Source organism: Chroicocephalus ridibundus, chromosome Z, assembly GCF_963924245.1.
Source record: "Chroicocephalus ridibundus chromosome Z, bChrRid1.1, whole genome shotgun sequence".
Taxonomy (NCBI): domain Eukaryota; kingdom Metazoa; phylum Chordata; class Aves; order Charadriiformes; family Laridae; genus Chroicocephalus; species Chroicocephalus ridibundus.
The window spans coordinates 2061094-2071941 of NC_086316.1; the positions used below are offsets into that span (position 1 = coordinate 2061094).

The 10848-nt window shown below is 40.5% G+C and overlaps 1 protein-coding gene across 10 annotated transcripts in view; it reads left to right on the top strand.

Annotated features, from left to right (window-relative positions):
• Nucleotides 1–7491, top strand: part of KIAA0825 (KIAA0825 ortholog) — a 259650-nt gene extending 252159 nt beyond the window's left edge. For all 10 annotated transcript variants that reach the window (XM_063319271.1, XM_063319272.1, XM_063319270.1 and 7 more), the window contains one exon: nucleotides 365–7491. In XM_063319271.1, the coding sequence (XP_063175341.1) occupies nucleotides 365–479 (115 nt within the window). In that variant the 3' untranslated portion in view covers nucleotides 480–7491. The remainder of the gene's footprint in view (nucleotides 1–364) is intronic.
• The last annotated feature ends 3357 nt before the right edge of the window (nucleotides 7492–10848 follow it).

A 10848-nucleotide genomic window follows, 5' to 3' on the forward strand; every position in this document is an offset into this window, starting at 1 on the left:
GAAACTGACGGAGTGTTGAGAGCTTGTTAGCTCTTCCACTTTTCTCTGCTCATTTTACAAGGCTTTATATGACGCTACGACGTGCATCATATAAAGCAGAAAAAGAAAGTACTATCATAATAAATATAAGTAAGATTTTGTGGTAGTTTTGACAATTTGAGTCAAAAGTGCCTCACAGCCGTGCCAGTTGTGTGGGGCAAGATTTTTGGTGGTTGTATTTTGTATGGTCCAGCAATCTCAACTGGTGTACCTTCCTGCTGGCGGGGGGCAATTAATTGATAGTAATGAGTTTTGTACTGACTTGCTTGCTCTAGCAAGACTGGTTGAAGATATGTAAATTAATTAAAAGTTATTTTTCTTTCAGGTGGGAGATGAAAGAAGGTGCAGATCTTGAAGATGAGGAGAAAGTTATGGTGGAACACTTAAAAAATGTTTATTTGACACAGAGCACTCCTACCTCAGAGGATAAAGAAGAATAATTACTTTGACAGGTTTCGGGTAGCACCTTTTTCTGAATTCAACATGATTAACTTAATGGCTTAGTTATAACTGACAGGACTAGAAAGCTCGGGAATATATATCTTGAGTAGGAGTTTTAAACTAAAGAACGTTCCCCTGTTATTGTCTAGTCACCCCATCCAGGCAGCAATTGTTCACACAGGCGTAAGACGAGCAACAATATCTGCAAATGTCAGTGTCACAAAACAAGGAGGGCGCATCTCGGTCCTGCGGAGGCATAAACCGGAATGACAAACCAGGAGCTGTTTTAAAAGGATAAAACTCACTCTGAAAGCAATGCGACCTGGGGCACGTGCTCAGCAGACACCCGCGCTCGGCTTCCGTCGACCATTTGGAGCCAGACTCAGCCTGGCCACATTGGTGCCGCTCAAGGACCTTTTCTCTGCTTTGATGCTTGTGTTCTAGCTAGTCCTGGCATTAAACCACCCAAAATGTATGAAAAAGGACAGGTATAGGCCATAGGTCTGCAGTAGCCTGTGAGTTGCTCCACGATGAGTGTTCTTGGCCATTATCCCCAAGCATTAGCTTTATTGCCCTCGCAAATCCTAACATGACGTCCAGCGTATGTTACAGCTTAAAAGATGCGTTAGAGAGAAACTTCTTAGCAGCTCTTAAAGTTTTGAGAAGCGTCTTTTTATTTAAAAGAATTATTCACAGGCAGCGCTCAAAGGACTATCTGAACAGTGAACTGGGAAGAGAAAATGACAAAGAATGCAATATTCATTTCTGATAAATATAGTAAAATTTCATTTTCAAAGTAAGCCCCTTCTGACATTCAGATTTTCGAAATATTAAATGTTTTTCTTTTCAGTAAAAGCTCTTGCTTAAGGACTAAAAATAGCTGAGTTAGGTGGCTACTGTAACGATGTTTTTTATATAGAAGGTATGGTTAATATTTCCTTAGCTCTACAGAAATAATCCCTCATTTTTTCTGTTTGCTTCTTGCACTGGAAGTCCAAGGGAACTCTTTCCTCTGCCTGATGAAGGACCCTGGCAAGTTCTTGCTGAGGCTGGAATCTGAGCTGCAGCCATCCCTGTTCCCACCACATCTTCTCAGAGATGCTCTTACGGACATAGCTCATACCCTTTGAATAGGAGGAAGGCACTTTTTTTTTCCTAAAGACTTCAGCAGCATCATGGGTAACCCTAAAGCTGATGGCTGCTGTAGGGTCTAATCTGAAATGCAGTTTTTCCTCCTTTTAATTCCTCTTTTTTTTTCATAATGCGTATAAAATATCAGACCACTTAAAATAAAAACGGGGGACCACCGCATCTTACAAATCTCCAAAGATCTTGTTACAACGCCGCATCGACAAAAGGGCTGTGAGGCACCAGCGCTTCAAAAATGCTAAAAATATTATTTTAAGAATAAAACAGACTTTTTCCTCTGCCGCTGGTATAGTCATTTCAGGTCATAAAGAAGTGATGAAGGGTAAAAACAATTTTTCTTTGCTTTGTATTTCACCTTTGAAGACTAGTTGTGGTCATAAGGCTTAAAACATGGCTACAGGGATTGCCTGTGATGGCAGGCACGGCACTCTGACAAACGAGGCACACATGCTCCGAGCCATACTAATAATGCAACGCTGGAGTTTAGAATATTCTTTGCTATTTTATCAAAATCTATTGTACATAATTAACTTTTCGTATAGTCACATAAAGTGAATTTCTGTCTATGCGGTGAAACTGGCTGAAATACTTTTTGTGAAAAAGTTCCCCTTCTGGGAAACACTTATTCTGAATAGGATAAACTTTGCAAGTGAAATAAGCTAACCCAGAATAAAAACCCTCACTTACTCTGAAATAGGAATGTCCATATGGGGAGTTATTCCAAACTGGTTATTATCCTTTAAATTCACAACACACCTGGTTCTGGAATAATCTGTAAACAGTCATGTTAAAAAAAGAAATTCTTTATGCCCCTTCCTCCCTTCTCTCCCTGCCAAATTAATGCAGCAGGAACCCACTGGGTAGCACCAGGGCAATTTCGTCTTTCTTAGCAAGAGTGTATTCATAATCTTTACCAATGTGGAGCTGACAAGACAGAATAACTAGCCTGAATAAAAGCTGAACCTTTGCACAATATTTTATGTGGATGTTTTTCTTACCCAAACCTCTCTCCATATACGATGTCTTTTAGAGTATCTGAATGCAAGCTAATGTCTGTCTGAAATTGAACTTGTCCCTCAATCCTTACCGAGAAATAGCAGGGCTCGGTTTGTTGGCAATTTAGTGATCCTATTAACTGACCTTCAGGGTACAAAAGGAACATCATGTTGGCAACATCACTTATGCTGAATAGAGACTTTGGCAACATTCACACTTGTTCAATAAAATTACAGTAATAATAAGAGCTGTATAACTAAGATTGCTAAATAACACACCATTAATTTATCAAGACTGCTTACTTTAAACTTAAACCCTTAATTGAAGAAAAATGAAAGACACTTGAAAGACCTGATCAGTTTTACATGGTAAGGTGTGTAAAATCAGGAGCACTTGTGAAATAGATTGCTGCTTTCTTTGGGTTTTCTTAATAGAACAATAGTTCTATATTCTTAAAAAAGTTCTGTTTGTTCTAAAATTGATTTAAGATTAATTTCATTTTGGGGAGTATGGGTCCGTAAAGCTGCAATGTTTTCCTTGCGTATTTTATGTCCTGGCTCTTTGTCACTGCTTGTTGATCCAGTAACATCTCACACTTACGTTTGGCCTCAATCAATGACGGCAACAGGAACCAGATTTGCTGGCCGCAGTGTGGGCTCTGTGCTGCGTGACTTCTGCAATCTGACCGTGTTAAGTGCTCCTACAAAGGTCGTCAAAAATCAGAATTAAAGTCTGTTGTGGACAACAGACCTTTCTGAATAGGCAAAAGCTGTCCTCTTTAGCTTAAAAGGAAATTATTGTACGTAAAGAAATGAATTGATTGGATAGCAGAAACTAGGTAACTATGCATTATCATTAATGCTTACACCTAATTCTCATTTAACATTTTACCCTTTTTACTAAACAGGCTTAAATGGGAGACTTCATGGCATGGAATACCTCTAATTACATTTATTCAGTATCCAGTTCAGAGTGCTCCAAATCTTGACATCTTGCTACTTTGGAAAGGCAGTTAATAACATCAGAAGCAGGGCAAAACTGAGATAGCATTAATAGTAATGAAACTGGAGAAAGACAGGAGAGAGAGAATTTTGGGAAAAGACAGGCATTCAGACATAGCCCTGCCTTTTAGTGACTGCTGTCCTGACAAACAGTGTCCCGTAGATATTGCTTTATTCCAGGAGAGGGCTTTTGTAGACACCACAGGCAACAAAGCTATTTGTTCTGGAAATATGCACGGTGGCGAATGGATGTTCTCTAATTCATCTCTACATCCTCACAGCAGTGCAGGGTAGGCATGAGGCTGGCTTCTTCCAATTAGCTTCCTCTGACTGAAATATTCCATTTCCCTCTCAGCTGGGAGGTCTTCACAAAATACTACTGAGTCTTATCTACGGTAAGATACCAATTATATGCTGATACAAAACTATTTTGTGGAACTCCTTAAAAATACGTGCAATCATTTTTAGTGACAGACACTATTGAAACTTCCAAGGCAACAGTCGCAAGACTGAGGAATTAGACCCATTGCCCAATTAGGCATGAAATGGGAGAGCAACTTGATGGCTATGGGGAGATTTCTAAGCGAGCGTATAGATCTCAAGGAGGTCCTGGCTGGTGCAAAGCTGCTTCTTTGTAATAACTGTCCATATTTTAAACAGTGGTATGAGTGGAAGGAGAAGCTCTAAAACTATTTCAAGAGTAAGGCCTGGGAAATGTGAAAGGTTGAGCTTGCTTTTTCCTCTGGCTGTGGACACCAAGACTTGGGAAGCAGACTAAACTGACTGACGCTGCCAGGCAGGCAGTACAAGAAAAGCATGCAAGGTCTTGAACAGGTTGGGCATCACTGAGGGCCTCAGAATACTCATCAGTAAAATGATGAAGGAACCACATGACTTCTCTCTAGCAACAGCATTTCATAGAATCATAGAATTGCCCAGGTTGGAAGGGACCTTTCAGATCATCGAGTCCAACCATCAACCTAAGTCTGACAAAACCCATCACTAAACCATATCTCTAAGCACCACACCTACCCATCTTTTAAATAATGTTAGCTGTTATTGCAGCAAGTGAAACAATGATATAGAGATGACAAAAAACAGTCTAAAAAGCAAGGAGGTCAGCAGGTTGAGGGAGGTGATTCTGCCCCTCTCCTCTGCTCTGGTGAGATCCCACCTGGAGCACTGCGTCCAGCTCTGGAGCCCTCAGCACAAGAAGGAAATGGACCTGTTGGAGCAGGGCCAGCGGAGGCCACGAAGATTGATCAAAGGGCTGGAGCCCCTCTGCTGTGAGGGCAGGCTGGGAGAGTTGGGGTTGTTCAGCCTGGAGAAAAGAAGGCTCCAGGGAGACCTTATAGCGGCCCTTCAGTCCCTAAAGGGGGCTCCAGGAGGGATGGGGAGGGGCTCTTTATCAGGGAGTGTAATGAAGGACATGGGGTAAAGGCCTCAAACTGAAAGAGGGGAGATTTGGATTGGATATCAGGAAGAAATTCTTTGCTGGGAGGGTGGTGAGCCCCTGGCCCAGGTTGCCCAGAGAAGCTGTGGCTGCCCCATCCCTGGAGGGGTTCAAGGCCAGGTTGGACGGGGCTTGGAGCAACCTGGGCTGGTGGGAGGTGTCTCTGCCCATGGCAGGGGGTGGCACTGGGTGATCTTTAAGGTCCCTTCCAACCCAAACCATTCTGTGATTCTGTGTGATTCTGTGAATCGTGCAAACAAACAAAAATAAATCCAAACCCTTTTTTCTTTTTCCTGGAGAAGTGTTTCTATAGCAAGTGTCTCAGGAAGAACTGGCAATTGCCAAGTACTAATGACATAAAGTGATCATCTGAATTAAGACTGTATGTCTAAATTTCGTAGACAACTATACCTAAGCTGACAAGGAGCCACTCAAGTCATGGCTGGTGCAAATTTGATGACTACCAGATTAAATTGACTTTGCTCTCTTTGTACATTCCTAGAATGGTGGTGTAAAATCCAGATTACTGAACCAGTGATTTTTCACTGATCTGCACAATTCCACAGCCTGCGGGCTGCCCAGGGAAGTTGTTGAGTCAGCATCCCTGGAGGTGTTTAAAGGATGGGTAGACGTGGTGCTGAGGGACATGGTTTAGTGGTGGTTTGGGTAATCGTTGGACTCAATGATCTTAAAGGTCCCTTCCAACCTAGACAATTCTACGGTTCTATTAAACCCTTTAGATCCATGACAACTTCAGCTGTTAGTAGGCTGTACCAGGCTGCACCTTTGTAGTAAGGACTATGAAGATGCTGAGGGGACTGGAACACCGCTCTTATGAGGAAAGGCTGACAGATTTGGGTCTCTTCAGTCTGGAAGAAAGATGGATGAGGAGGGACCTTATCAACACTTATAAATACTGAAAGGGTGGGGGTCAGGAGGATGGGGCCAGGCTCTTTTCAGTGGTGCCCAGGGACAGGACAAGGGGCAACGGGCACAAACTTGAGCATGGAAAGTTCCACCTCAACATGAGGAGGAACTTCTTTGCTGTGAGGGTGGCAGAGCCCTGGCACAGGCTGCCCAGAGAGGTGGTGGAGTCTCCAACTCTGGGGACATTCCAACCCTGCCTGGACGCGTTCCTGTGCCCCCTGCTCTGGGTGACCCTGCTCTGGCAGGGGGTGGGACTGGGTGATCTCCAGAGGTCCCTGCCAACCCTATGATTCTATGATTCTGTGATCTCTGAGGAGTTACTTTATAATATCTCCTACTGAAGAAAGTGTTTTAATGTTGAAATAGCTCATTATCCAGCTTCTGCAGTAAATTGATCCAAGCTCCAGCAGACAACAGTCTCAGTGTCTACACAGCCCTGAGTAACATCCATTCTCTATCTAGAAATGAGGCAAAGAACCACATAATGGTGATCACATTCAACAGGTATGATCTTCTCCAGTTACTAGCTCAAAAAGCATGACAGGTCTGCCATGACAAACTCAGGCTTCAGACTTTGTTCGTGGAGGAGGTTTGCTGCAACAGCACATAACTTTGTCTTTAACTTTGTCTTTTTCGTTTCAGGACAGCTTTTTAGAAAAATAATCTATTTTCAGGTCTCCAAATAAATAAGTCCATTGATTAAAATTACTCTTGTAAAACAAGCAGTCAGTCATTAGAGAACACCTGACAAGTGATTACCAATGCACCCATGTGTGTTCCTTATGATAACTTAGTGGCATGTTCATATATATTTTGCCCCTAGATGAATTCACTAGAGGACAGAAATATGGTTACACAAGAAACTTTGGTAAATTTGTAATTATCTAATATCTAACTACTTTATTTTTTGTCCCATAATCTGTTTTTTCTATGTAAAAAGCCTAATAGCTTTTGGATATTTGGTCTTCATAAAGAAATAGTATCACATAGCTCTTGTGATCTCTTGACTCTGTTTTGTTTTCCACCTCAATATTGTCTTTCAGGCATCCTTGAAAAACTTACTCGTTAATTTTTGTTATAATTTAGAATGTGGGTATTGCTGGCGCTCAGTTATACATGGGTAAATAATTCATTTTCTAGACTAACTGTCATACAGACTTAAAGCAGTGTAGGTCCTCTGTGGGTAATTATTTCATGTTTAGGGTTGCCTGAACACTTCTGCTCCTAACATTGCACATGCATTTTATAAAATCTGTGTTTTTCCATGGTTCTAAGCTACCTGTGTTACCTGGGATAGTGGGAGCCATTTGTATGCATTGCATGTTGTGAGTTATTTATGTTTTTATACTTAAACTAATGTATTTTGCCCCATTTCCTTTAAGTTCTCTGAACTTTTAATTTACACTTGGAAATCCATAGCACATCTGCGTTCATAACCTACACACACCTATTTACATATCAATAAAGCCTATGCCTTCTCAACGTGATATGGAGTCTTAAGAGAACCACAAATTTAATAAATGTGAAATTTAAACCAACCACCTGCAACGTTATCATTCAAGAAGTGCAGTAGCCGTTCCTATTTGGAATTTCACCTCTCTGTATATTACAGAAATAACACCTTTAATGATTTGTTTGTTCATGTTCTGGACTCTTTATTGGTATCTTCCATTCTGTATAACAAACAGGTCTTAAATAAGTTTTATTATGTAGATTAAGATTGTGCTTCCCTCTAGAGAATGGAAGGAACACCGGGGAGGTAAGAGGTTGAAATGGCAGGTGGTTTTTGTTCTGGCGTAGGGACTAGCAAACAGATTACTTTCTACAGTAAACCAGATGTGGCTTTGGGAATGAAATAATCTTGGCAGGAATCCTACCTGCAGGTATGTATTAACTTCAGGAAATTGACACCTGAACATGTGCTATGAAGACTTTCTTCAGAGGCAAACAGATTAGGTCTCTTCCAACAGCAAGAGTTTCTATTCCAGTTAAAGCTCCCAAATTTCACACACGCCCATCCACTTTGTGAATGGACAGATTGATGGAGGTTGTTGCATTAATGCAATGCAAATGTGTAATGTTAATCATCTGGCCTCCTCTTCTCTCCAGACAAGTAATTAACCAGAACGTGTTAGACTGTTCTTTATTTCCGACAACTACACAGGGTCCTGATCAACGTCACTAAGCAATACCGTACCTCTACCAGACTTTGGTTGACTTTTCCCTACCAGACTTTTCCACAGTTTTGGCCGAGCTGTCTTATTTGCGATCATTCCTGCCCTTTCCAGATGAGGCGGTCACCACACCTTATGCAGCAGTGTACAAAATGCATACAACGGGATTAACTGTCTCAAAGAGCATCCAGTACAGATGAGTAGTTCTCCAGGCCCAGTAGTGAGACACTTTTTGGGTTAAAGCTTTTGCATTTTAACCCAACACTCTTGGATATTTGGGCATACCTCCAATCTGACAAGCTTCAAGGTGAGACATACCTCCTTGCGTTCTAAGACCTTGGTAGCTTGGTTTTGGCTTTATTTAAAGGAGAGGAGAGTAAGGGGAAGGGATTGTTTGGTTTTTATTATGTTTATATTATTGTGTTAATTCTATTGCTTTTGTTGCTGTTTTGGTTTCTTTCCATATGGACTGATCATTGGTCAATACATGACGGTTACAATCTGCTGAAGTAGTTTGGGCATTGATAAAGTCACTGTAGCTGCCAGTAGCAGCAGTAATTTGAGAGTTTAGTTTTTGTATAAAGTGTCTATCGTGGCAATAGGCACTATAGGGATTAATTCAATCTAAATCTCTCTACTAAAATGATCAATCGTTAACCTGATTTCTTAGTTCAGCCTTGTCAGGTCTCTCCCTGATAACTATCGTATTCCTTCTATGGTTAGAAGTGGGAAGAACAAGAAAAAATGCTGGTATCTTATGTGCTGTGCCTTTTTAGGGGTCTCAGTTTTCCAACTCGAGACCCAAAAGCTGCACTTAAACTACATAACGGAAAAGGTACATGTATTTGCTTTTCCATTTTATGTGTACACAAATTGTTTAGATGACAGTTGTACAATTTTTAAAAAAGTTATATAATACCCTGGAGCAGTCATCTGCTCTAACATGCATAATTTATTCAAAAATCATTTGTGGAGTTGAGGGATTGATAGTTTGGAACAGAAAAATTATAGGTATGCTAAGTACATTCTTGCAAAAATAAATCATGTAATCATATATTGAGATCCAATATTTCAAAATTCAAAGTACAATCAAATTGTTTGCACATGTAACAGCAGTGAAATAACTTCTCAAGGTTTACATCGTAAACCCATATATCTACAGAGTAAATAGTAGAACATAGACCATTAAGTTCTGTCAATAGCGTTGCTTTCAATCTTTGTTTCATTCCACCAGAACTTTTCATACCAGTCTGGCATTTTTTTGAACAATTATCCAGGACGAAAGAATTAGGAGTGGTAACTTGAAATATAGATCATATATATTTAATCTTTACAGCAAGTGCAAAAGCAGTAAGTGAAAAACAAAGACATAACAGACTGTAAAAACTCTCAAGAACATATAATGAAGCAGAAGAGTGAATGTCACGACAGATTTCTGCATGTTCTAGTTTCAGTAAAAACTGCTGAAGACAAATTTGAGAATATTTGTGTATCACACTTTTGGCCCAATAGCAGGAACCAAAATAAATTATCCAGGAATAAGGCAGAAGAAACAGATGCAGGGTGTAAACAAGCCGAACAAGAATTTTGAATTAAAGAAAACTTTCAAGCCGAAAGAAAGAGGTTTTTCAGCCTTTCCGAGCACTCAAGAACAACGTTGGTTTTTCATGAGTTTTCAGTATTTCACTTTTTTTTTAAGGTTTCTAATTTAATTCTTGTGAAAAGTTTTTCTCAAAAGGCAACACATCATCTTTTTCAGGAAAGCTAACATATTTTTATTTTTCATGAAATGCATTCTCTGTATTTATGCACCATACACGGTACACAAAAAGCCTATTCCATCGATGTCAAGGCAAAAGAACAAATGAAAAGAAACTACAAAGGGAATTCTAAAGAGATATTTTTTTTCTCCCACTATCTTTTCTTTTGGGCTTAGCCTCAGAAGGAATTTTTGTGTCCCAAAAGACATGGGATAACTTTTCCCAAGGATCACAGATCCTAAGGGTTGCTATTCTGAAATGCAACCACTAGATGACAAGGCTTTGGGTTTTTTCCGTGTATTTTTCTTTTTTTTTAATCTCTGGAAATAGCAGCTGCCATTGAAAAAAAAAATGTTTAATTTTAAATTTTTTTAAAAAATGGTGTGTCTTCCAGATCTGCGTGACAAAAGCTGGGTTGAAGTTGCTCAGTAGTGAGTCCTCTATTGTGCAAACACGTTCTTCGGCATTAAATCGTATCTTGTGATTTTCGTAGAGTAGGCGACATGAGATGGTCAGTACAACAGAGCAGAAGTACCGTGCATTTTTCTTCTGATTTTTCTCAACCCTGATACCCTTTGCACCTTTCTGTCACAGCACAGGAATCCTAAAATGGATCGTATCCTTCAATTTCAGGATTCAGTGCAAAGCTCAAGTGGTATAAACAAATGCGAAATAAAAGTGATGGGTCTCAGCATACTTGGGTGCCCCGGTTGCGAGTCGCGTGTGCGAGCTTTAGCGCGCTCTTACCCAGCAGCAATCTGACTGGGAACTAAAGATGTTAATGCTTCACGTTGTCAGGCGCTGAAAGCAGAAACGTAGGTACTTCTGAAGAAAGGGCTGCGGCGTTCCACCAGCGCTGAGCCACAGGAGGATTTAGCAACTGCTTATGAAAGTTGCATCGCAGGATA